Source organism: Calonectris borealis, chromosome 15 (genome assembly GCF_964195595.1).
Source record: "Calonectris borealis chromosome 15, bCalBor7.hap1.2, whole genome shotgun sequence".
NCBI classification, from domain to species: Eukaryota; Metazoa; Chordata; class Aves; order Procellariiformes; family Procellariidae; genus Calonectris; species Calonectris borealis.
The window spans coordinates 1677200-1702906 of record NC_134326.1 but is presented as its reverse complement, the minus strand read 5'-3'; the positions used below and the strand labels follow the sequence as shown (position 1 = coordinate 1702906).

The 25707-nt window shown below is 56.3% G+C and overlaps 1 protein-coding gene across 1 annotated transcript in view; it reads right to left on the bottom strand.

Moving 5' to 3' along the window:
* The window catches only part of NRG2 (neuregulin 2), a 176795-nt gene extending 152569 nt beyond the window's left edge, over window positions 1–24226 (bottom strand). Inside the window, exon 1 of the mRNA XM_075163967.1 lies at window positions 23797–24226. Within this exon, the coding sequence (XP_075020068.1) occupies window positions 23797–24226 (430 nt within the window). The remainder of the gene's footprint in view (window positions 1–23796) is intronic.
* Window positions 24227–25707: the final 1481 nt, after the last annotated feature.

The following is a 25707-nucleotide window of genomic DNA, read 5'->3' as shown; positions in this document are numbered from 1 at the left end:
TAAGTAGATCCAATAAAATGCAGGTCAGTCCATCTCTCACCCTATCCTCCAACAGCAGGAAAACAACAGCCGGCTGGAGCTGGCAGTTAAATGGGTATGTGAATGCATGTCGCAGCCTAAAATCCTTACTCAGTGGAACGAGGCCTCAGCATCTAAGGCCACTGACAAATTGCTCTGTCACCTTGGAGCTTTGTCAGAGGCTGTCTGTGCTGGACACAAGTCTTTGGGAGCCTGCATGGGGAAGCAAAGGTCCCTTTGCACTGGGCTCAGCCAAAGATGCCCAGAAGCACATTAGGACTGCACTGGCTTCAGCCCTTCCTCCAAGGGCGCCTTTGCTTCATGACCTTGAGGTGAGCCACTCCAAGACTCAGACTGCCTGGCTGACCCTTCTGTGGAATCAGGGGAAATCATTAGGATAAATGAAATGATCAAAGGGTTCACATGTTTCTCCCCCATCACCTCTCCACCAGCTCTCCTACACCCCTCTCTCTGCTGCTTCCTCACGTGTGCTGCCCCTGTCCTCTTCCCTCCTGTCTTGCAATCTCCTCCCAAAGATGCTGCCTGAAAAGCAGCAGGAAGCAGAGCAGAAACATCCTCAGCACTAAGAGCAGAGCACAGGACCACCTCCAGACAGAGGTCTGGCAAGCACCTTGCCAGCGCTTTCACTGCAGACCTCCCTGGGGACAGCAGCAATGAGAGGTTTTCCACCTAACGGCAGGTTTCTAGCCTTCCCCACTCTATCCCTTATCGTGCATGAGGGAAACTATGCCAGTGCACCACTGCTCAGCAGCCGGGACATGGGACACCCACCCCACGGCTTCTGCCCCAGCATTACACAACTGGGGTGCAAGCCCCCTGGTACAGTCCAGCCGCATCCCAAATCCTTGCCTGCCAAGACCAACAAGCCCTGTGATTTCTGAGTGGGCAAGCCCTGCCAGACACCACAGGGAGCTCAGAAACCTCTCGCTGACAGGCTGGGAGTTCGTTACCCTGGAAGGTGAAAGCGGTCTCTTTGCAGCAGTCTGAGGGCAGCTGGAGAAGCTGTCAGCCTCCCACCCACCTGCCAGGTCCTTGGCTCCTTCGGAGAAGCCTGCCTGTGTTTTGCCAGACAGTGCCACGTCCTGGCATCCTTGGAGCTGTAAAACAAAACTGCTCCAACAACTCGCCCCAGCTACTGGTGCAGAGACACAGCTGGCAGCAACAGCCAAGGACCTGCCCAGGCCAGCAGGATGTTTTCCATAACCATTAGCAACCAGAGCGGTCAGGATCAGCACCATCTCTACCCATCAACCTTGGCCTCCTGTCCGGGCAAGTCAAGAGGAACAGACGACGTCTGTGAGACCCTAGAGGTTCCCAGCATGGTGGATTGCAGCCTGTTCATCTTGCATTCTGCCTCATCACACTCAGCCAGCACTGGGGAGCCAACCGGCCAGCCAGGAGGGACGATGCTGCACAACGAAGCCTTGGACAACAGACTCTGAGCTACCGATGGTGGACACTGGTACCCAAAGCAACTATACCATGGTCTAACAACTGGAAGCAAGCTTTAACTGGGAGAAACCTTGGGTGAGACCTGCAAACAGGCAAATTTTTTGGCTTCTCCTTGTTGCTAACCCAAAATAGTGCAGAACTGAGAGCTGGACACCCTCAAGCTGGGGAGTGGATTTTCTGGCACACAGAAAAGATACTAAATAAATGCTGGGACGTTTTCACTCATCTCCTGGTGGGATGAGCTTTGCTCATTCATATTCTCAGACTTGTCTCAGTAACCATAAAACTTCTACAAGGAAACCAAGATTCGCGTGCAGTACCACAACTCTGGGAACCGGGGCTTTCAGAGAAGGCCTTGTGAGCAGCCCCATCGCCATCACTGCAACTCCTCAGGTGCCTTCCAGGGCGGCGATCCCCTCTGTACAGCCCAATCCCCCTGACCTGGGCCAGTCCAGCCATGCTTACTGTGATATCCTCCACCATCATAAATCTCTTCTAATTCCCTTTAAACCATTCCTTGCCTCCATCAAAGCGCAGCTCCCTCCCTGCTTTGCCCAGCGGGGATTAGCGCAGCCCCGTGGAGCGGGGACCGCAGGCAGAGTGAAGGCAGAGCAGGACTGTCCCTGCCTGTGGACAGGCCTCTCCCTGCATCCCTGTGCTCCTGCCCTGATTTCATGGCTAATCTGAACCTGTCACAAGCTGGGAGTGGGGCCACCAGGGAGGCTGCCATGGCATCAGCCTCCTCTGCTCTCTCCCATACCAGCTCTTTTCCCGTGCCCTTGCTTGTCTCCCACCTCATCCCAGTCACCATTCTTCCCTGCTTTGGGAGCCAAAATTACTTCTCTTGGCATCTTCTAGACCCACACGCCAGCACCCACCTGCTCCCAGTCCCCCACTGCATCTCGCCCAGGAGGCTGAAAGCAACCCAACAGCCTCGGGGCTTTCACGCGCTGGCTCCAGCCTGCAATGCAACCTGCAGGCAGAGCTGGGGGCTCATCCCTTCCACCGGGGGAAAGGAGCAAGCAGCAGGAGAGGCTGCTCCACCAAGGAGACCTGATATTGTTTATATGGGAGGCGATGAGAGATGGCTCCAGCATCCTACGCTCTAACGATTCAGAAGTAACCATTTCCTTACACAGTGAACCCCAAACCCTTCGTCCATCTCCAAATCGCTCCCTCCTCCAGACTGCTGCTGTAGCCTCCTCCCGCACTACCTCTGCCAGGACCACGGGAGCACACCTTCTCCACTGACAGGGGAACAGCACCAAAGAACAGCCTTAAATGATTAGTGGTACTTGCAGCCATCCCTTGCAGTCCCGTGGCTCCAGGAGTTAGAGATTCACAGAGACAGTCCAAGTTTTGGTGACAGCACAATCAGTTTGATGAGAATACCAGACTAGCTCCCTTTCTTACTCACAGGAAGGTTTGGGACCTCAGGAGCTATGCTGGAAGCAGAGCACATGCTGAGGCTGAGGCGAGGATGAGTCGAGCTACGCGGGGAGCCTCAGGTTTGGTGATGGGCGAGCAGAGCATCACACTGGGCTGGAGCCTGCAGCACCCAGCTGCACCAGGGGGGTGACCAGGGATGTTTGGAGGAAGGCGCCCCACATTTCAGGAGTGCTTCGGCAGCAGGAGCAGAGACCACTGTGCACCGAGGAGTTAGGGATGCGCCCATAACCTGAGGAGTACTCCCATGCCTGCTCTGTGCGGGGCTGTGCTGGACGTAGGGAGTGCTCGCCAGGCCTTTGTGCCGCACAAAGCCCGTGGCCATCGGCAGAGCTCAGCCAGCACGTTGCCACGGAGGAGCCCGTGGGCAGCTCCCACTTGGTCCCAGCGGCTACACCACCCACGCGGCCTTGCCTTTATCTAACAGTGCAGCAAGGAGTTCCCGTGGGAACATCCTTCAGGAATAGAGTTGTCTTCTAGTAAGAAAATTATATAATGGCTCGAATGACCAAAAGGGAGCGCTTCTGTCCAACGATGGGATCTGCTCTGAGCTGTGCGAGAAAGCTACCCAGGGTCACTCTGATGCGGCACAAACGCGGGGTGCCCAGCATCTGAAGGGACGCAAGGTTTACTCACTATATATACTCCTTATTCTGCCTTATTGAAACTGCTGTTTTATTGAGGCAGTTGTTGTTGGGCTTTTCCTGTTGAGAACAGGCTCGCTCACCCCAGCCTGGTGCCAAACAGAGAAGCGGAGAGGACACAGAGCCTCCCTGGCGGGCACAGGCACATGCAAAACAAGGGCTCAAGGTACATGAGGCCAGTGGATGGAGGCACTTAAAGTACAGAGGGGCCAGAAGGACAGCAGGGAAGTGAATGGTTGGGGGAACAAGAAGCTAAGGGAGGCAGGCCCTGGCGGGCTGAGCCAAATCTATGCAGCTCTGATTTGAGCAGCCGGGACTCACCACTGCATGCAAAATGCTCATTCCTGTGTATTGCTCTCCCTTGCCACCGTTTGTCCACTTGGGACACAGGCACAAACCTGACTGCAAGTCCCAGCCAGGATGTCCCAGCCCATGCCTGGACCACTCTTTACTCATTGGCCAGTCCTGTGCTTAGCAACGACCAATCCCAAGAGGTTATTTGCTGGCTACTGGGTAGGAAGATGCTGGGATTTCTTTCCCCCCCCAGTCTCCAGCACTGACCATTTCTGTCTCGAAAGGAAGCCTCTGCCACAAACACACACACAATCCCCAAGGACAATCCCCAAGGCCCCTGCTCCAAGAAAGGTGCATCCCAGGGCCGCCCCCGTATCATCCTACGCTGCAGCTTCCACTGCCGCGTGAGGTGTCCCCAAGGCAGGTCCCAGATGAGAATACAGATGTGGGGCATCCGAGAGGAGAGGAATAGCTGCATCCACTTACAGCTCCCCCACAAAGCCTCAAGGTTGTTACATCTTGCCCACAGGCTGTAGCTGGGACTTCACCACCTCACGCTGTGAATCAGGGATACCCACTGGTAACACTAGCCAGGGCTTTCCCTACTGCAATAAATACAACCCCAATGGGCTCCAGAATGAGCCCCCCTTCCCCTGCACCAAGAACATGGGAAAACAATGCGACTGCAAACCACTGCCCACAAAAACAAAACAACTGAGCCTTTCCTTGCCACTCTTTCGGATGGAAACTGCAGAGGAAAGAAGCAGGGTCCGGTGGAAATCCATAGCAAGGAACCTGGGGGAAGAAACGACCTCAGACTCTCCTCACTTCATGAGGCCAGTGCTGTACCATCAGTCTTCACTGCCACTGCGAGACCTGAACCTCTCCAGAAAGATCAATCTGAGGCCTAAATGACTTTAAAATTCTGCCTGCTGCCTGACAAGGGGTTCATATGTTGAGCGCGCAGGGGTTGACCTTGTGCACAAGATGAGGCAGGCCAGCAGGAGAGACAGGGATGAACTCGCGTTCTTCTAAACCGTGGTTAACCTCCAATCCCTTTTCAACTCTGGAGAGAGTTGAAATTCATGAAAACCCAATGAGGACCCTGTCAGGAGGTGGCATGCAGGGCCTGAGCCATCCCTTAGCCACGGGGTTTGTAGCCTGGTCACCAGGACACCTTCCCTTTCCAGTGGCATACACCCTGCACCCCCAGCTCCGAGGGAAGGGACAGGGCATGGAAGGGCAGGAGTGGGACATGCTGGCAGACTACTAGTGGCTTTCATTCCCTCTGGAAAGGTCCCTAGAAAGCTGCTTCTTCACAAGTACAGGGCACTTCTCAAAAAGCATCCAATGTATTTTGGATTTCATCTCACAGCAGCCAGATACAAGTGGGAAGGAGCTCAGAAAGAAGTTGGACATGGGAGTGAGTACATCCCTCTTGGCCTGTCAGTCTGGCACACAGGCACAAAATGGCTCCAGCATGGTCACGTGAAGGACATGTGTTGGGGTTTGTTCCACTGCTGGGCTCCAGAGCTAGAGCCACAGGCAGACCCCTGTGTACGTGTGGTGGGCATCACTGCAAAGCACTAGGGTGAGCAAGCCACCGGGTAATGGTGCTGCTGCTGAGCGGCCTGCCTGCTGGGGCATGGAAATGAGTCAGCTCCAGCCTTGACTCTCAAAGCCATCGTATGCTTGGTGAATTCAGGCTTGGGGACCTTCCATCCTGCTATACTCACAGAGCCCCACGGCACAGCGCTGAGGAGCATGCTGCCACAAAACCCCCAGACAGGCTGCTGGGATCCGCTCTCCCAGCCAGACCCTCCTTCGGGTGACAGCACCAACCCATGGAGCAAAGCCTAAGGTCAGAGCTCCAAGGTCTCACACTCTCCATGGCTTGGCCACCATGGCCGGCTTTCCCCAGCCAGACTCTCACAGAAACATACACTGCTGGAAGGACATAGCCACTCGGATGCAGCCCTCCACACACCCAAATCTGGGGTAAAGGTTCCCTGGGAAGAACCAGGACATGGGGAAGCATCCTGGGGTGACTGGCAGTGGGTCAGCAAGAAAGCAGCAGAACAGAGGACCTCGGACCAGCCTTGCCTTTCGGCAGACTAGCAGAGAGGAGGGTGTGTTGCAGTGGTCAGACCTAAACTGATGCTTCAACTCCCTTTTCTCACCATGCCAGCATGGGACTGGAGATCTCACTGGGACATTTGCTGTTCAGCTCCGGCAGATAAAGTTAGAGCTCACCTCAGCCATCTCTCTAATGCTCCTGTAATTTAGTCGGACAACTCGTGGTAACTTTTAAGGACCTTGTGCCTGCGCATGTTGCTGCTCTCAGATCTCAGCAGCCACGACCGCTCCGCTGACAGGCGTCCCAGGCTCCCCGAAGCGTCTGTCGTCTTATTAGCAGAGCCTCCACTTGGGATTTATTTTCCATCCAGAATTTAAGCTGAATTTATGTATTAACTAAAGACTATTAGTGCCAAAAATAAGTGGAATGCCACTTGCTCAGCAACACAGGCCTTATGAGAGACCACGTGGCACAGCCAACCCACCCAATCGCAACCCCAGAGAGGCTTTTTATAGACACCCACGTCTGATGGAGTGCAAGTGATGCTTGGCTTGCCGCAAGCCTTGCTCTGCAAGCATCTGATTGCAGGGGGAGGGGAGGGAAATATCCCTGCATCCACGGGCAGGAGGCACGGTTCCCTCCTCTCTGCTGACTGGGTAAGCAGCCAGATGGAACTAGAAATGGTTTAGGAACAGGTAGTGGCAGAGCTGCCTCATTCCTCTGCCATAAACACCCGCGCATGCAGCATGCAGCTTCTGACACACGGCACGCACGCTGCTCAGTGTCTCAGTGCAGTACCTCAATATCAAGGGTCCTCCACTTCCCTCGGAGCAAGACTGCTCGAGGGAGAAAAAAGCTCACCCAACATTGTACAGCTCTAGCTGATGGTGGCTCCTCTGTTTTCCAAGTTGACCCCAGGGTATTTTTCCTCTGAGTACACCGCCCCCAGCACCGAGCTGGCTCAGCTACCAGGAGAGTGGCACTGATGTGGCTCTGAAGGCTTCTCCAAGGACTCTGATCGATCTCCACTGCGAGGGATGTGAAGCCACAGCAGCAGCCACAGCGCTGCCGCTGCCAGCAGCCCCAGGAAGCCCACACTGCACAAGCTGAGGCACAGAAGGGTCAGCGGCCGGTGGAGGGCAGCCCTCATGTACCAAGACACCATAGCCGCCTGCTTGGCATGGTCTCTTCCCTTCCACCGCTCCCTGTCCTACTCCGCCCCGAACCAGCCATCTTGCCCCCTTTGCCCAGGCAGACTGAGTGGGTTTGCTGGGCTGGCAGCTCTCTGCAGCACAGCCGGTGCCTTGGCCAGGATGCAGCATGGGGCAAAACAACCCATGGCCCACGGCTTGGGCCAAAGGAGCATCTGGGAAAACAGGTCACAGGCGGGCAGCAGAGGTCGGCAGGGCTGGGGCAGGCACAGCTCGACTGCACAAACCTCTTCGGTCCAGCAGCTGCTTGCAGAGCTCTGAACAGCAGCTTTAGGCCATTGGCTGGGCCAGAAGCCCCAGGCAGGCTGCTGGGCTCCGCTCTCCTGCTTTCCCCAGGACATGGTAGGCTGGCAAAGCATCACTGTGCTCGCGGTCCCGCTGCAGATAGACTGCTTGCTCCCCAAGCTGCAAGGCAGAAAGGCAAGAAGTCCACCCAGCAGCCTTCCCGGCAGCCGCTCTCTGCCGCCTCAGTCCTGTTATTTCTGCGTCACCGATCTGTGCAGGACAGCAGAGCAGGGAGAGCAGGCAACGGCATCTGAGAAGCAGGGAACGGGCAGGCCTGCAAACAACAAGCCCAGCACCAGGCCTCACTGTGCAAAGGGTTTGAGAGATATAATCCAGTGCAGCAAAGCTGGCAAAGAGCTGCTCCTCATGCTACCCCAGCTCCCACCTTGCCCAAGGGAGCTCAGCCCACTGCTGCTGCAGCCCCGACCTCCCAGGTACGGCGCCCAGCCTCGCTGCTCCCGGTGGTTCCCGACCTCCAGCCCTGCTCTCCGCAGCCTGGCCCCTCCGCTGCACGTTCGCTTGAGAGAGACTTAAAACAAAAGCATAGTTCATCCTAGGAGTGTTTGGGGTGGGCTACAAAGAGCGGCTCAGAGAAGCAAGCCAAGACCAGACAGGCCATGTGCAAGAGGGGCTGCCGGCAGGGGGGGCTGAGCAGGATGGATGGGGTCTGGGGGTGCGGCGGAGCCTCTCTGGGACAGATGCTGTCAAGTTTCGGACGCAGCCTGGGGAGTTTGGTCCTCAGCCCTCCCAAGACAGTGGTGAGCTGAGGCTCCCCTGGGAGGGTGTCGGGCATGGCAGGAGGACATGCACAGGGCCTTTGGGCAAGGACAGGCGGGGCTTTACAGGGCACTGGATGAGACCTACAGGGAGGGGGAGAAGGGAGAGCAAGCTGTGAGCATATTCTGGACCTGATCCAGAGCAACCCGGGTGATGGAAGCCCCAAGGAGGCAATGGCATGGCTGCACAAGAGCTTGCGCATGTGTCCCCGCGCATCATTTTGTCAGCAGTGGAGAGACCTCTGTCCCATGAGGCTGAACAGGGGAGATGCTACCCCTCCACAGCCCTCGCTCTGAAGGGATGGGGAACATAGAGACAGCGTCCAAGGCCAGAGGAGCACGGTGAGCGCACAGGGGCAGCTCTGGATCCACACTCTGCAGACAGATACAAGGCTGCCTGACTCCATCGCTCCTCTTTTATGGGGAAACCTCCACTGAATACACCGGGAGGGAGGTGGGAGACACCCAGCCGGAGTGCTGGCCCCAGCTGCCTCCTTGGCCAAGGGTCTGTGGCACCCTGTTACACAGACATTAATTCACAGTCTAATGCCCCTGGACAAACCAGGGGGACCCACATATCCACCAGGTCTCCAGCTGTCCATAGGCCTTCAGTTGTAGGCAAGTGAGAGCCACATGGGCAAGAGGTGCTCGGCCTTCCACAAACAATCACAGAGTGGCTGAGGTTGGGGGGATGTCTGGAAGTCATCTGGTCCAACCCTCCGGCTCAACCAGGGCCACCCAAAATAGATTGCCCAGGACCATGTCCAGACAGCTTTTGAATACCACCAAGGATGGAGACTCCACAACCTCCCTGGGCAACCTGGGCCAGTGCTCAGTTACCCTCACAGTGAAAAAAGTGTTTCCTAGTGTTCAGACGGAACCCCTTGTGTTTCAGTTTGTGCCCATCATCCCTTGGTCTGTCACTGGACACTGAAAAGCGCCTGGTTCCGTCCTCTTTGCACCCTCCCCTCAGGTATTTATATACATTGATAAGGTCCCTCTGAGCCTTCTCTTCTCCAGGATGAACAGTCCCAGCTCTCTCAGCCTTTCCTCATGAAAGACGCTCCAGTCGCTTCCCCATCTTTGTGGCTCTTCCCTGGACTCTCTCCAGTATGTCCGTGTCTCTCTTGTGCTGGGGAGCTCAGCACGTGACACAGCACTCCAGATGTGGCCTCACCAGTGCTGAGCAGAGGGGATGGATCACCTCCCTCGACCTGCTGGCAATACTTTGTCTGATGCAGATTAGGATACCGTTAGCCTTCTTTGCCTCAAGGGCACATTGCTGGCTCATGGTCAACTTGGTGTCCACGAGGACCCCCAGGGCCTTTTCTGCCAAGCAGTTTTCCAGCTGGGTAGCCCCTGGCAAATACTGGTGCCTGGCGTTGTTCTTCCCCAAGCGCAGAACTTTGCACTTCTCCTTGTTGAACTTCATGAGGTTCTTGTCAGCCCATTTCTCCAGCCTGATGAGATCCCTCTGATGAGATCCCTCAGAACGCTCTGGCATATCAGCCACTCCTCCCAGCTTGGCGTCAGCAGCAAACTTGCTGAGGGTACTCTCTGCCCCATCATCCAGATCACTAATGAAGATGTCAAACAGGACTGGACCCAGTATTGACCCCTGGGGCACACCGCTAGTTACTGCCCTCCAGCTAGACTTTGTTCCACTGATCTCCACCCTCTGGGCCCGGCCATTCAGCCAGTTTTCAATCCACCTCACTGTCTGCTCATCCAGCCCACATCAACAGCTTGTCTATGAGTACCTTACGGGAGACAGTGTCAAAGTCCAGGTAGACAATGTCCGCTGCTCTCCCCTTGTCTACCAAGCCAGTCATTGCATCATAGAAGGTGATCAGGTTGGACACTGTGGTCTTCCTCTAGGCAGTCTCAGACTTCTGTGACTTTTCACCTCAAAAATCACCCAACTTCCTACAAAAATGCCTGTGTCTCACCAGCAAATCCCTGCAAGAGGGAGACCTAGAAGGGATCCTGAGAGTCCTGCCCAGCAGGCAGGTCCAACCTGCATGTCCTGCATATTTAGTGGCACCAGATAACTTCATATTCCCACTTCTCATCCAAATAATGAATTTCCAGGAAATTTCCTCCAAAAATAGGTCTAAACGGAAAAAAAAGGTCATTGAAACACCTTCAAGTTTTCAAACAGGGTGCAACCTCAGAGAACACTGCAGAAGAAGGAACTAAAGCCATTGTTAAAAACACGTTAGGGTTTTCTTAGCTCAACTGCAATTATCGCTCTGAAAGCCGAGGATGTACGATAGAGAAGAGTGTGTGTGGGAGGGAGGAGAGGAGAAGGGGGAAAAGAGAAAGACAACAGCAGCATGGAAGGAAATTCAACACTGCCAAGTGAAAGCCACTGTGACAGGCAGAATTTATTTCCTTGCAGAAGGGTTTCCCATGTCATCCATTACACAGAAACGGAGAAAAAAACATTATTTTGAAGAATACTGGCCATGAAAGCAAGACTTGAAGGAGGGGGGTTTCCCTCAGATGCTGCAGCCAGGAGATTACCCCCATGTATGCCATTCCCCCACCCTCCAACAAAAGATGAGTTTAGCCCAGCATAAAACTGCTCCACATAAAATCCTGTTATTAGCCTCACTTGCTGGAAGGTGTGTGTCTGTTACAGCAAAGATCTCCAAGGCTCCCAGCCCCACTGCTGGGCAGGTTTCTGTCCCAGGGACATGGACGTCTTTTCCATAGGCTCCACACTCACCCCTTCCTACTGATCTGATAACTCTTCTGGGAACATCATTTGTCTGGCAGGTTGCTGACCTTAGTTTTTAATAGGAGGAGCCCAGCGCGTGGTCCTCCCACGCAAGCACTGCCCGTCATCATGACCACCCTCTCCTCCTCAAACCTGGCTGCCGGTACGCATGTCTGGGAATCTGTGCCGTGGCACGAGGTTTCACCTCTGGCAACAGCAGGCAGCAGAGCTGGCAGGAGCCGCCGCCTGGCGGGGCATCGCTGACCCCGCTCCTCACACCCTCAGCCCAAAGGAGACAGAGACAGCAGCTCTGCTACCAGCTCCGACTGCACTGCTGGATCTCTGGAAAGGTCCCTGGACCAGCCCGCTTAATAAATACTCGAGTGAGACAACTTGGACTCTGCGGCCTCTTTGGGCCAGAATCAGAGGCTTGGCAGAGCTCGTCTGTGCTGTGCTTCAGGTCAGATTTAACCTGGCACCCCACGGGCCCAGGAGGTGAAGCGCTGAGGACTTTATTGCCTACCCAGAGGAGGAAAGGGCTAATGCTGATCTCCTGGCCCTGGGCCACAGCCTGGCCACCGGCAAATGCGAGGGGTGGGAAATTCCCCGAAGGCAGAGTGATGGGAAGGGGCACTGAATTACGAAAGAGATGATGGGAAAGGAAACTCTGCAACACGTCCCCTCCCAGCAGGTTCACACGATGCTTTCAGTAAATCTTGTGCAACATAAGGAAACATCCCAGATGGAGATCAGCCCTATCCACAAAGCCTCAGCATCCCTCATCCCAGACACGAGTCCTGCGGGGATCTGTGCAGGGGCAGGGACTAAGTGACCTCTCTCAGAGCCCAGCCTACACCAGAGCACGCACAGCCACACGTCTCCCCATGCATCAAGAGCAAAGGACAGAACAAGACCTCTCCCTCTAGCTGCAGGGCTGCCCAGCACTGTGACTCGAGGAGCCACCTCCAGCCCCAGGAGCTCTTGCTGGCAAAGGCGGCCCAGAGCTCAGCACCAGCATGCTCGCAGCCCATGCAGCCGGCCAGCTCCCAAGATGGGCCACAGGCAGCTGGGGTCCTGCAGCCACCCAGGGCTGCCTTGGCACCAGCCACTGCAGGAAAACCATAGCCACTCTCCCAGCAGGAAGGTTTCAAAAGGTCACAGTTTCCTAATGGCACCTTCCAATGTGCCCGTCTGCCCTTCTGAAGCCAGAACCCTCTTCACGTATTTATGATTTGGGAGTTACCAGCTCCTCTCCTGGATGCTTTAACATCTAAATATGAGATTTGCTGGTCTCAACAGCCATCAGCCAGTTTCAAAGTTCACCACAGAAAGGTATTTTCTCTCCTTGCTCAAAGAACCACCCGGAGCCTCCTTCCTGCAATGGCCGTAGTTTTATTCAGTTACCAGTCTGATTACAGTGACGGCATGCACTTTCTTGGCAAATTCAGCTGTTTTTTCTACAGGTGTATCAACACCACGGGCAGGATTTCCTCCGCTTCCTCGCACCTGCGCTGTCCTGCTGTGACAGCTCTGGTCTCTGTGCTTTTGCTCTGATGACACAGAGCAGAAGGCGATTCAGCCCGCAGTGCTTGGGAAGGAAGGAGAGGCCTGACACCGTCTGCGACCTGAGGCAGGAGGGCTCCCGGATTAGCTGTCTCAGCACAAGCAGAGAGTGCAGTTGCCTTTCCTCTCACCAGGAAGAGTCTGCAGAAGTAAACATGCACACAAAACCCTGCCTGCCTGGGTTTGGATCACCTCCGAGTAACATTTACTGACGCGTACCATCCCAGAGGGCTGGGGAATGGGCCCTGATGGCAACTATCAGGGTCATTTCCAGCCACAAAACACAACCCTAATCTCTCAGCTCCATGCAGCAGCTACAGATTTGCAGAAGTTTGCAAGCGTCAGCAGACCAGCCGCTCCGCTTGCCTCACCCGAGCATCCTTCCATCACAGCGTGCACCGCAAAGCTGCTCAGCCCTCTAACAGCTTGGGAAATCCTCTCTCCAAACCATCATGCAGCATCAAGTGCCCTCAGGGATCCGTGCTCGCCACCAGCACTCCCAGCTAGTTCTGAGCACCAGAAAAACAGCCTGGATGCCAGAAGCCTGCATGTCACCACGCAATGGACTGGCAGAAATTGTCTCTTCACACGTCACAGCTCCCCCACGCAGACGGAGCGTGCCGCTGCAGATCAGAGGCAGGTTTGGGGACCGCAAGTTTATGTCTTTGTGGATCTAACACCTTTGCTGTGAGCTGAGCTTGGCTGGGAAATGTTCGGAGCTAGATGGCCACCCAAGGAAAGTCAACATGCTGCTGGCCGGTACCAGACAGGTCCCTTGCAGACCCGTTCCAGGAACAAGCCAGGGCTCCTCCACCCCCAACACCCACTCAGATCCTCCCAGCTGCACGAAGTACCACTGCAGGGTCTGCCTCCTTTTTAGCAGGGTCTGCCATCTCCAGGGAAGACCAGCTGGCAGCAGAGACAGCCCTGCAGCCAGGGTGATGGACTGCTCTGAGGACCACCAGTGAAAGGCACTGGAGGGAGGGTAGGCTTTCATTCCCATTTCTGGTGATTACTGGCACTGATGCACTGATACGAACCCAGCTCACTACGAGTTTTTGCCTGCTCCCTAGCAGAGTGTGCAAAGCAGCATCCTTCTTGCTTGCAAGGCAGGAAATCACGGTGTGGGGATGCTAAGCAGCTTTCCCACGATCAGTGGCACAGATGGGAACTGAACCAAACCTCCAAGCCCAGCCCCTTGCCTGCGTCGGTTCCCTCCAGCGCACGAAGCCACACAAACACACCTCTCTGCAGTGCGCGCACCCAGCACAACTGCACAGACACAGGGCTGAGACGAGCCCGTGCAGCTGGTTTTCTGTGCTGCACCCCGCACGCAGAACGTCTGTACACTAGAAATGGGCTAGATACTCCACAAAGCTCCTTCTCTGGAGCATGGTCCAGGCGATGGAGATCAGGCTCCACGGAGGAATTACTAATCTATAAATGGAGAAACGTGTCACTGCCTCCCTGCAGAGCACACCCCTCCTGGGCTAAAACCACAGCACTGCTTCAGCCCCGTACTGTGCCTCTCCCCCCTGCAGCCCACCCCTTCTGGCATTTGGGGAAACGCAGAATCAGCGGCCGCACCCCAACCATGCTGTACAGGCCTCTAGGAGCCTGTGTCGTCCTCCTTCCCTGTGGCCCCAGCAGCACCCTGGAGCGAGGCACTGTGTGAAAAAGGACCTTCTTTGGGTGACCCCATGCCTGCTGCTTCCCATCACCCTAGTTCTTGTAGGTATAGAAGAATTCCTAGTTTCCATCCAAACCATCCTACCTCTACCGCTATGTCCTACCCAGTGCCCAAAAACTTCAGGGCCTTTCCCAGCATCTCACCTGCATCTGATCCTCCCAAACCCACCAGAACACCTTGCCCCTTCTAGGTTTTCCGCTCCTTGCCTGTGAGCCCATTTGGGCTCCAGGGCATCGTCAGGTCTGGGGCTCCCATAATATTTGCCATGGCCTGCAGTTGCTGTTGTGCCTGAACGTCCAAGAAACAACAACCGTCATCCTACAGACCCAGCCTCTTGTGTCCTCCACGCCAGGAAGACCAGCTTAAATCACCAACCTAGGAAGAAAGCGTGCCAGAGAAGAGCGATCCCTCTGTACCACAGACCTCCACCCCGGCTGCATACCCATTTCCTGACATCAAGGCACCTTTCTGGGAATGTTCAAGGTCAGGGCAGCGTTGGGGTGGTGGGACACTCATTTGATGTCTGCCCCATCTGCCTGGGGCCCAGCAGCACTGCAGGGACCGGAGGAGCAGGGCTGGGTGTACAGATGCTGGAATGGGCACTGCCTCCTCCTGACATGTATATGGAGTGTGCCGAGCCAAGCCAGGAGCCACGGGAAGGACCTGGTAGGGAAGTTCCTCCAGCTCCTTCTTGCTGCCTCAGCTCTGTGGATTTGAGGACATGTCTGTGGGACTCAGGCTCTCCAGCACTCTAAGAAAGGGTCTCCAGGTCTCCTCAAAGCCAACAAGTAGCACCTCGCCATGCCAGGTTCCCCAGGACAGGAATCTCCACTTCATTCCAGCACAGGACATAAATGTGCAGTTCCCCAGGCAGGCAGCAAGTGTCCCACGGCCCCATGAGAAGAGGCCCTGATGTCCCCTAGGTCACACCAGCCTCGCCAGGCAGCTCCCCACAGAGCTCCGGGCCGGCAGCACAAGAGACAACCTGGCAGCCAGGATGGGAAGACAGCTCCTTCTCCTAGCAGGGATACAGGGAGAAGGCGGCTGAGACTCCACATGGCAGGGGATCGTCCCAGGGATGCTGATGACTTCAGCCGGACTCCCCGCAGCAACTGGCTGAAAGCAGCCTAGGGGCGACTCAGCCGCTCAAGTCCCCACTCCTCCTCTCCCCTGCACCAAGCCACGCAGAAGGGCAGCTGAGGACGACTGGAGGGGTGGAGGTGGGAAGGAGGGAACACCCAGAGCAGCGGGTCCAGACAAGGGCCAGGTGCACCCCTTACCATCCCGTGGACCCATGGGGAAGATCCAACCCCCAAGCAAGGCATCCTGACAGCCCACTCATACTCCCTGTCATGCTCCCAGGGCTAATGAATATGTTGCTAATTGCCCTCCACACACCCATACACCTCTGCATGCTGGGAAAGGCTGCATTACATTGGTAGAGGCTGACAGTAGAGGCCGTGCCTGATCCTGACCCCACCTTGGCTTGACCCAAGTGCAGCCCACCTTGAACAGCTAAAGCGGACGGTGCAGCAGCAGGGAGCCAGGGTCCGAGAGGGAGAGGCTCCGGCGAGTGCAGCAGCCAGGGCTGGTGCATTGCTGCCAACTTTGAGACAGCCCAGAAAGCAGAGCTAATTCCAGTCTCCACCCTCCTGCCAAGCCATCTGCCTGCCCTGAGACCACCGAGAGGATCCTGAACAGCATTTCATCATTACCGAGCCATTACGAAAAGTGGATGAGCAGTGATTGATTATAATGAATGCAAATACCTGCCTTCCGACCCCAAATTGGCAGGACCTGACTAGCTCTCCCACTAAGTAGTACAGCATGTCCTTCCACAGGCTCTGCAGAGCCTTCCCATCCTCCTCAGTATTTCCATCAGGCACAGCACTGGCCATCCAGACCTGCCCTAGAAAACCACCATGTCCAAGATCTGCTCTCCATCAGCCCTGGGGCCCTGCTCCCACCCGCAGACCCCACAGGCTCATTTCCAGCACCTGAACCCATTGGGAAGGCTTTCCCAGAGTCCTCACCTTCATCAAGCGGGTAAAGGACAGTCCCCTCACACCAGGACAGGGTGAGACTGCAGGTCAGCAGGGTGGGAGCTGGGCGCTCTGTCGCGAGCATGACACGTCCCCACTCATCCAGCACGTGTGTTCCATCCCAGAGAGACGCTGTGCCGAGACGACAGCAGCCAGCTCTCCTCCAGGAGGCCACCAACTATGAGGCATGCCTCCAAAACCAGGACACGCTCCAGCCTGCAAGGATGAACTCAGTTGCCCTCCACGGGCCAGCAAACAATAAGTGACAGGAACACAGGAAAGGATGGCACTGTCCTGCTGCAGACAGCGGGGCATGGGGCAGGTGAGGTGACCACTGCAGCCACCAACCCCAGCCAAGAGACCTTAAAGGACTGCCCTGGCGAGGGCGAGATGCTGTGAGCAGAAGCACCTTGTCCCTGGCCTACATCATCAGACAACAGAGTGGGAACGGACCTGAGCACCTATCTAGCCCCTAGTCTGAGATCCCCTGAGCAGGCTATCTTGCCTGCCTGCAAGGAGGTCACCCATTCCTGATGGGTGTCTGCCCAACCTACTGCCAAAACGCTCTGCTGATAGCTCTCACCCAGGTCCAGACCAGGCTACCAGGGACAAGGGGATAACTCCTTGCAGAGGGGCAGATACCTCTGGTTTGCAGTTTCCACAGCCTTGTCAGGACTGCTGCCATCTTCTGGCCTCTCTTTCGCACAGATCTTCCCATCAGCCCATCCAGCTCCATCCTCAAGGTGCCACACCAGCTGGGGCCATGCTCAGCCCATGCCACCACCATGAGGCCCAGCCCAGTTCCAACCCTTGATTCATTCTGGGGAGCATTTCTAGGAGGTCTTCCTTTGGTCATGGTTTGGACTGCAGGGATACCTTAAGGGAGCGATTGCTTGGGGTAAGACCCCGAGACAGGAAAGACAAGAAGACCAGAAAGGATTCCCTGACACAGGCAATCAGCCAGCAATGCCAAGACATGGCTACAAACTCACCAAGAGCTGGCTGACCCTAACATGCACAGAGACAAGAAACCCCCGCTCAGCTGAACACCAGTGCCCTGGGTCTCTGAGGCAGCATCTCCCATCCCCCTCCAACCCACCGAACCTCTTATTTTCTCATCTCCTTTTTCTTCCCTAATATGAACTCTCCCCCTCCCCTGAACAGCTTCAGTGCTGTCTGCTGCGACTTTGTACAAAACTTCTCCCAAATCCTCCGAGCACAGAGGTGATCCTCCCCCTACGCGACCACATCCTAGGTTTCCCTGCCTGGAGTTATACAAATTATTTTCATTCAAGCTGCAAATCATCTGCTCCCCTCTAGTACCCCGTGTTCTGGGGAACCTCATGTTTTCCTCCTCCAGACCGGTCACCCTCTTATCCAGGATGGAGCTGGACCATGGGGAATTAAATGAAAGCAGTTTTCACTGACCCTTCTGGCCAAGCTTTGCAGCACACAGCCCAAGCACCAGGCTGCAGCAGCCAAAGCGCTGGGAGCATGGTCATTCGGCAGAGAAAGAGCAGCACAGTGATTCATCTTCCTTTTGATCTTTAGCCTACCCTTCCAGACTCAGTACTCTGTCCCCAAAATTTCTGGCAGTTGGCAGACCTCTCCACCTCCCCCCAGACCTGAGAAGGCAAGTGCTGAGAGGTGCTGGCACCCTTTAGGGGTTCGACTGCTGCACACCCAATTCAGTGGGCGAGCAGATGCCTGGCTGCCAAAGTTGCCAGGGAGATGAGCTTCCTCCGGAGCCTCTCCTCGCCACACACGTCCGCCCGAGCTCCCACCGAGGACAGGCGTCCTCCACCATCTGCACCGGACAGAGCACCGCACAGCGCAGAGAACACCTCCCCGGGAAGTGGGGCAGAGCCTTCTCGTTCAAACGGCACCATTTGGACGTGAAAGAGTGGTCCAACAGTTTGGGAGGGTGCGTGCTCGCATCCTGGCAGCCTCCTCTGATCAGCGGGGAGAGCAGAGAGACAGGCAGGATTTACTGACATCTTTGCTACACGCAGCCCAGCTCCCCACCAGCGCGACCAGCACTGACCACGCTGCCGCACAGGAGGACTGACAGAAGCTGCCAGACAGCCCCAGCACCTCCCGGCTCAGCGGAGGCACTTCATCACTTCCCAGCACTTTATCGCTCAGGCTCCTCTGCAGTGAGAATTTCTCAGACGACCAGAGTCGCCCACAGGCTCGCAGCCTTGCAAACCTGCTGCCCACCACGGATCGATCTCCTGTAGCTCCTCCTGTCCAAGCACGCCACTCACCTCCACCCTTCTCGCGGCGCTCGCACCCCTGCCTGCCCAAGGCCAGCACAGCTCGCTGGGGGAAGCCTACGCGCTGTTCCAGGGCAGCACGGCTCTCCTCTACACTCAGCGGTGTCACGCGATGACTCAGGAGGGGAAACAGAGACGAGGCGCGCTCCAGCACCGGCATCCACTGCCCTAAACCTGGCAAAGCAGCAGCCGCTCCTCGTAGGAGCCATGCCACACTGCTCACGGGAACCAGCAACCCCGTCGGATCCTGCTGGGAGAGGCATCCTCACCTCAGCAGGACAGTACCAAAATTGATCCCTTGCGGGACTTTGCAGTAGATTTTGGGGTGTGCCAAATGCTTTAAGGCTCAAGGCCCTGGTGACCACGGTGCATTTTGCCTTACACAGCCCAAATCAAGTGGGGAGTTCAGCTGCGGCAGAACGTGGCTCCCTTTTTGCCTGATGATGGAGTTTATTGCCTCTGTGCTCCCAAGCATGCACCGGTTTCTGATCCAGATCCAAACCCAAGTCAAGGTGTTGCCTGTGATTTAGAAAGGGCGTTATGCTTCAGGGCCCGTATCTAAGGGTTATTGGCTAGCAGAGCACAAAGACAGCCACCGAGCAGCAGCTGGTGTCCAGGGGCTGTGCATGGAGAGGCCCTAGATAAAGAAACCAGCACTGCTGGGATCACGCAGGAGCCTTTTTAGTCTCCTCTTACTCACAGAGATCCTTGGGGAGATGCTTTATTTAGTCAAACGTTTCTGAGAAATTAGCCAGGCTTTGCTCCACGCACGGCACGTGCCTGGGAGTCAACAACCTCTGTTGTTTCAGGTACAGCTAAAGTCACTTGGACCTGCAGCACCGGCCGAGCAAAGTTTCAGTTGCCAGTTCCCCGTCACGGCTGGCTCAGCTGGGAGATGAGGAGCTGACCTGGCCATGGGGACCCAGCTACACCAGGTCCACTCCCAGGCCAAATCCTGTGTGCCAGCTAAGCTCTCCTGAGCAGAGAGCACCCAGAAATGTGCTGTTCTTGCGAGGGGTAAAAGCTTTCTGCAGCAAAGTGACCGTTCCCCATCTGCAGAAACTCAAGGCAAGAAGGAAGCAAGTTTTCATTCTTTTGCAAACCTAAGGAAGTGTGATTTTCTGAAGGCGGTGAGAAACAGTTTCAGACAGCTCTAATTAGCAGGGTGGCGCGTGAGAAAATCCAGCTTTGCTGCTCCCTGCTCCACAGCTGTCCTGGGATGAAGGGAGAGCACCGGCATCAGTGGCTGGAGCCCACCCACACCCTTCTCCTGTGCCTGCCTGGCTTGGAGCGAGCCCGATGATTTGCAGGATAGCGGGGAGGGATATTTTTGCATGAGCTGCTGGTCCAAAGTTGCCAGTGCTATTTCAGGCAGCAACACCTACACTGTAATCCAGAGGGCTGTATTTTCCCGCGGGCACTTCCCTCAGGCCTCCCTCCTCTCCTCGCAGGCCAGCTGTAAGCAACCTGGCTCCCAGAATCAACAGATAAACAGCTCCCAGCATCATGTGGCCACCGAGTCCAATGCCACAGCCCCAGCATGTTCCCGATTCCCACCGAGACAAAGGCACCTTCCGACTGGAAAAAAAAAAAGACTTCATCTCACAGGAAGTACCTGCTGCAACAACAGGTCCTCCTGCAAATCCTCCCGGGGATCTGCCACCGCCAGATTACTTGCCCAGACTAAGCTAGCTAATCCTACAGGCAAGTCGTGTACTTCGTCCTGGAACTCTGCAGCGTTTTGGGTGAGGTGCTCCAGGAGATGTACAAGCTCTAACTAAAGCTACTTTGCAACTTCCTCCATATGGAGGCAGGAAGACATTTGTTCCTCTGTGAAAGCAGAAACCAGAGCCCAGACAGGTTAAATCCCCACCAGCGAGAGCCCCTCCTGTGTACAAGGTATCTGCAAGTATATCTTTCGCACAGGAAACATGGACTCATGCCAAGTGGAAAGCAGACGATGACACGAGCGACCCTTAAAGACCAGGAGGGTCAGAACCACAACCCGCTTTTTGGACTCAAATCAGGAGTGGTCCCAGCAGGGATACCACGCCACACAGCCACCCCACCAGTGACAGCCAGCACCGTGTCTTGCACCTATTTCTTCCTCCTTGATCTGTGCATGTAGGCACAAAAGAGATAAGAGACCATCCAAAATTAAAGATGTAAAGAAAAGAGACAGGAGGAGAAGCAATAACAGGAATCATTATATAACAGTATGAAAATAACGATAATACTCCCAGTGCAGAAGAGGTTTTAAGATGGGCAAGTGGGTGGTGAGACCCACTGGATCCTGGGCCCAGGGACCAGCTGCTCCCTGTGTGCCAGGGGGACAAAACCCACAGCTGGGCAGAAAAGCAGAAGTAGGGAAGTTCCAGCCTCCAGAGCCTGGCCAGCAGTTGGATGGCCAAAGTGAGAATCCCCCTCCCTGGATCTCAGCACGGGGGGCAGACACGAAGCCGTCCAGGCGAACCCCGCACCCATGCCAGCTGCACAGACCGGTTTTCCTGTTCTGCCTCCTGCAGCCCATGCTACTCTTCCCTCTCCTCCAGCCTTCCTGGCTCTGCCCGGCGAGGGTCTGGTCCCGTGCGGAGCCTCACCACCCACCTTCTCTTCTCCGAGCCAGCTCTGCGAACAGCAAAGACTGTTCCTTGGAGAGAGACACAGATGCTCCAACCAGAGGCCTAATCCTGCAGCGTCCTGGACCTCGGCAAGCAGTGAGAGCCGAGGACACACAGCATCTTAGCCTGTGAGAAGGGGATGAATCACTAGAAAACAGACCCAGGCACAGAGCCAGAGCGGGGAGAAGATGGTCCCGCGAGGCCTCCATCTTTGAGGGGGGGACTGGAGTGATCAGAGCCACGAGGTCCCCCTCCACTCGCTCAGAAGTGGCCCCAGCGTCTGTCCCCCTGGCTCTGTAATATCCCTTACAAGGCTGCAGCCTGGCTGTCCCTCAGAGCGCACGTTGCGCCTGGACACTTCACCCCCTGCCAGCTCTGGAGTTGTCCACAGCCCCCGTCTGCAGCAAGAACGGGAAATAGCCCTGCACCCCCCCGGATCTCCCCTCCCAGCAGAAACCAAGGAGCAAGAAGGCAGACCATGGCCTGGTTTCCCAGTCCATGCACCTTTCCAGCAGCTCGGGTGCTACGAATTAGAAGATCCTGCCAGGAATGTCACCTTCAGAAGTAACCTCCCAGCCGAACCAAGAGCATGAAGTGCTCGGGGAACCACAAGTTCAGCAGGCTGAGGCTCCCATTTCATCTTCATCACTGAACCAAACCACAGTTATGACAGTTCCCAACCACCAGCTTTTATTTTTCTTTTGCAATCTGCCATAGAGCTCTGCTGAGACAACGCTCCCGACAACCTGCAGAGCCCCTCAGCCAGGGAGCCTATTCAGACCATCAAAAATACAGAAACAAAAGCATCAGCTCCAAGAAGGTGTCACGGGCAGAATGACATCCCTTAACTTGTTGTTACATCAGCCTACACATTAACACTTTGGGCCTGATCCAGGAAGCAACGGAGCAGCCTCCGTTCCTCTTAAAGTCATACCCTGCTGCTCAGAGATGCGCAAGTTTGGAATCCTTCTTGCTTTAAAAAAAAATAAAAGCCACGTACCTTTTGCTGTGCTTTTACCTGATGATGAGACCACACTCCCGAGAAATTCCCCTATTTACCTTCTTTTTAATGCTGCAACAGCTATTTCACTAAATCTTCTATGTCCACGATGGCCCACATACAGATGCACATGAAATTAGTGTCTCCCAAATTAGTTTTCTCGTATGCAGTCCTAGCCCATTTTCCTCAACAACATATTATGATATGCAAGGTTCCACCTTTCTCCCAGGAAACGCAATCTTCTAAATTTATCTATTGGATAACTAAAAAAAGAGACAGGTCTGGCTTTCAAAATCTAGGATCAGCAGTCCCGAATGGCAAAGTATTTGCCCCAGAAACACCTAGTTAATAACACAACAACAACAACAACAAAGCAACACACATATGTTCATTACAGACCTAAGTATAACTTGACAAGGCACCTTGCTTTTAATGAGGCAAAAGGCCAATTAACCTGATGAGGAAGTACAGCGTGCTGTCATTGAGTGGGGAACCTGGATTCCCTGGAGATATGCCCTGTATATCCTCGTAACCCACCAAACATGAGAGATCCAAATCCATTTCTGATGGCACAGCGCAGCACTCGGAGCTCTCCGGGTTAACACCGGCCTTCTCCGGATTTTGTGACACAGTATCTGAGCATTCAAGCTGGACGAAGGGCCGGCCTCGCATTTTTGTAAGCTCAGATCCTAACCCTGGGAAAATGCAGTCATTGTCTTCGCCCGGACCCCCACCGCCCAGCCCATCGCAGGTATTCGCCCTGCCGGAGGAGACCAAGGAAAATCCAGGCACAGAAGGAGGAACGCTCCGGCAGGCGCTTCCCCGTTGAAGTCATTTCATAACCGCGTTTACAGAGGTGCTGGAAGACCGGCACACAGCACGCACGGAGAACAGCACGAGTGCATTGACGGGAGACATCTAAATGCGCTGAACGAACAAAAGAAAAGCAATTTCACAACGTGAGGCCGTTATTTTGAGGGAGGCAAAACTTCCCAGCACTTAGGGCACACCTGGAGAGCCAGCATCTGCCCCAGGCCCCGCACCCCCCCGGGAAAGAGCCCCTTTCCGCATCAGTAAACACGCCCGGGGGCAGGCACGCACCAGGCAGCACCGGGGCGCACAGAGTTAACGGGGCCGCCGCCGCACCCCGGCAGCGGCTCTGCCAGCCTCCTGCCATCACCGAGGCGAACGGAGGGAAGCGACACCCGAGGCGGGGGGCGCTGGAAAAGCGCCGAGACCGCGGGCTCCAGCGCGCTGCCGCCGGGAAGCCGGCGAACCGGGGCGCACCGGCAGCCGGGCTGCGGGCCCTTCCCCGCCCGCCCCGCACCGGGGCTCGGGGCTGCGCTACTGGCACGGCGCCGGAGGCCGGGACAGGCCGGCACCTTGAGCCGGGCGAGCGGGGACCCCGGGGCCGGGAGCGCGGCTGCGGCGGCCGGGCCCGGCGGAGCGCATCGCCCCCGCTGCCAGGCGCGGCTCCCGGTGCCGGCCGGGGGGCGATCGCCGGGCACCCCCCCAGCCCCGGGGCGTGCGGACCTGCCGCCCCGCGGCTGCCCGGGCCGCGGGCCAGCGCTCCCCGCCGCCGCTCCGCCATCGACCGCCGCCGCCGGCCCCGGAGCCCCCCCGGCCGCCGCCCCCCGCCTCCGCGGCGCGGCCCGTACCGCAGTCGGCGCAGAGGATCCGCGCCACGTCCCGCTTGAGGTTCTTGCCGCTGGTATCGAGCGGGGCGAAGGCGGTGCGGAAGACGAGCGGCTCCTCGGTGGGCTCCAGGAAGAAGATGTAGCGGTGGTTGCGCTTCACTTTAAAGCAGGGCGCCTTGGAGCCCACGCTGATGAGCTGCTCCCGCTGCAGCCCGCCGCTGTTGAGGGGCCACAGGTCGAGCACCTTGACCAAGACCCCCCCGGCGGGACCGGCGGCTCCTCGGCTGTCATTGCCGCCGCCGGCGGGGGGGCCCACGGACTGCACCTTGCCCTCCAGCACCACCGCCGCCGTGTACGCCTGGTCCTGCACCGACTTCAGGCTGGGCGAGTAGCAGGCGAGGGAAACGCCGAAGAGCAGCATGGAGAAGCCGGGCGCCGGGTCGCGCCTCATGCCGCCGGCTACCGCTCGCTCCCCGCCGGCCCTGCGGCGGCCGGGCTGCGGGGCTGCGGCGGGCGCGGCGGGGCGGAGCGGCGCGGCGCGGCGCGGCGCGACGCGGAGCGGCGCGGCGCGGCGCGACGCGGCGCGGAGCCGCGCGGATCCTCCTCCGAGGTGGGATGCTCTCAAATGCCACCGAAGATGCACTCATTTGGGGGCGGCTGCAGGTGGCACCGGGCTTCCGTCATCTGCAGGGCCGATGGTTTTTTTTGGAGCTGGGAGATTTCTGCCCGAGGTTCCCCGCACACCTGAAGAAAAGGCATTCACATAGCGACAAACGGAATAAGGTAATAGCCGAGGAGACAAAGCCTCCTTTCACGCCCTGATCCCTGCTGTCTCTTGTTAATAAACAAGTGCTCTTCCCCTGCAGTGGTTTCCAGTTTAATCTCAAAAAAGTGGCTTATTTGGGTTTATTTTCAAAGCCGATCCTGAAGCATCTCTGCTCCCAAAGCCCTGCCGCCCAGATGCCACAGCGTGGAAGGGATCCGAGATGCTAAATTAGCAGCAGAGGATTTCACATTTGTTGTTGCACTAGATTCTGCATTAAAGGGGAGCAGCCATGGTCCCATCGCGTTGGAGGTGACCTGGAGGCAGGAAGGCTGGGCTCAGCCTTGTCTGAGGCAATGGGTCGGAGCACACCTTGTAGCGGGGATGCACAGCCCTGCCTGCGCTGCATTGGAGACACGGCCCCTGCCCCAGTGGCTTTACAGCCTCAAGGGAATCCCTTAGCACACCCCAAATGATGACAAGAGCCAGGTCTTTAAACACATCGGTGAGAGCAAAGGAGCACAGATGGCAGGACTGAGGTTTGCTCTCCATTTAACGTGGTGGAGCCAGAATCTTCAGGAAAAATGGGAAGGGAGCAGAGCTGCTGTGCCCAGCACAGGCACCGAGTGCTGCCTTTCCTCGTGTTGCCCTGGCTCTGCTGCCCAAGGCGGGAGCCAGCATTGTCCCACCACCGGCACAGGAGGCACAGCCCCAGCACACATGCACAGAGCTCTGCAGCCATGGAGCGGCCGCGGCTCCGCGCTGCCAGCCGGGACAACTGCTTTTCCCCCTCTCCGGGGAGGCTAACAGCTCTGAATAGCTCTGCCATTGCAGGACCGTGATGCATCGGAAGCAGCGCAGTGTGTTAACAGCAGGGCTTGGGGAACATTTCTTGCGTGCATTTTCTCTTGCTAACTGTGATTCTCTGTGGCTTTCTGTTTTCGGATGTTTCTAAAAGCTTTCTCTTCTCCCCTGTTTGATGACCATGCAAAACTGCAGAGGAACACAGGCAGAGGCAGAAGGGACCAGAAGTGTTTCCCACGGCAGAGGGAAGGACACTATTTTGGATTCAGGAAGCTGCTTGGAGGAGTAGGGAAACCACCTGACTTCTCTCTGCTTTTGACACAAATCTCTGTGGAAATTCCCCTTTCCCTAACATTTTGTTCAAA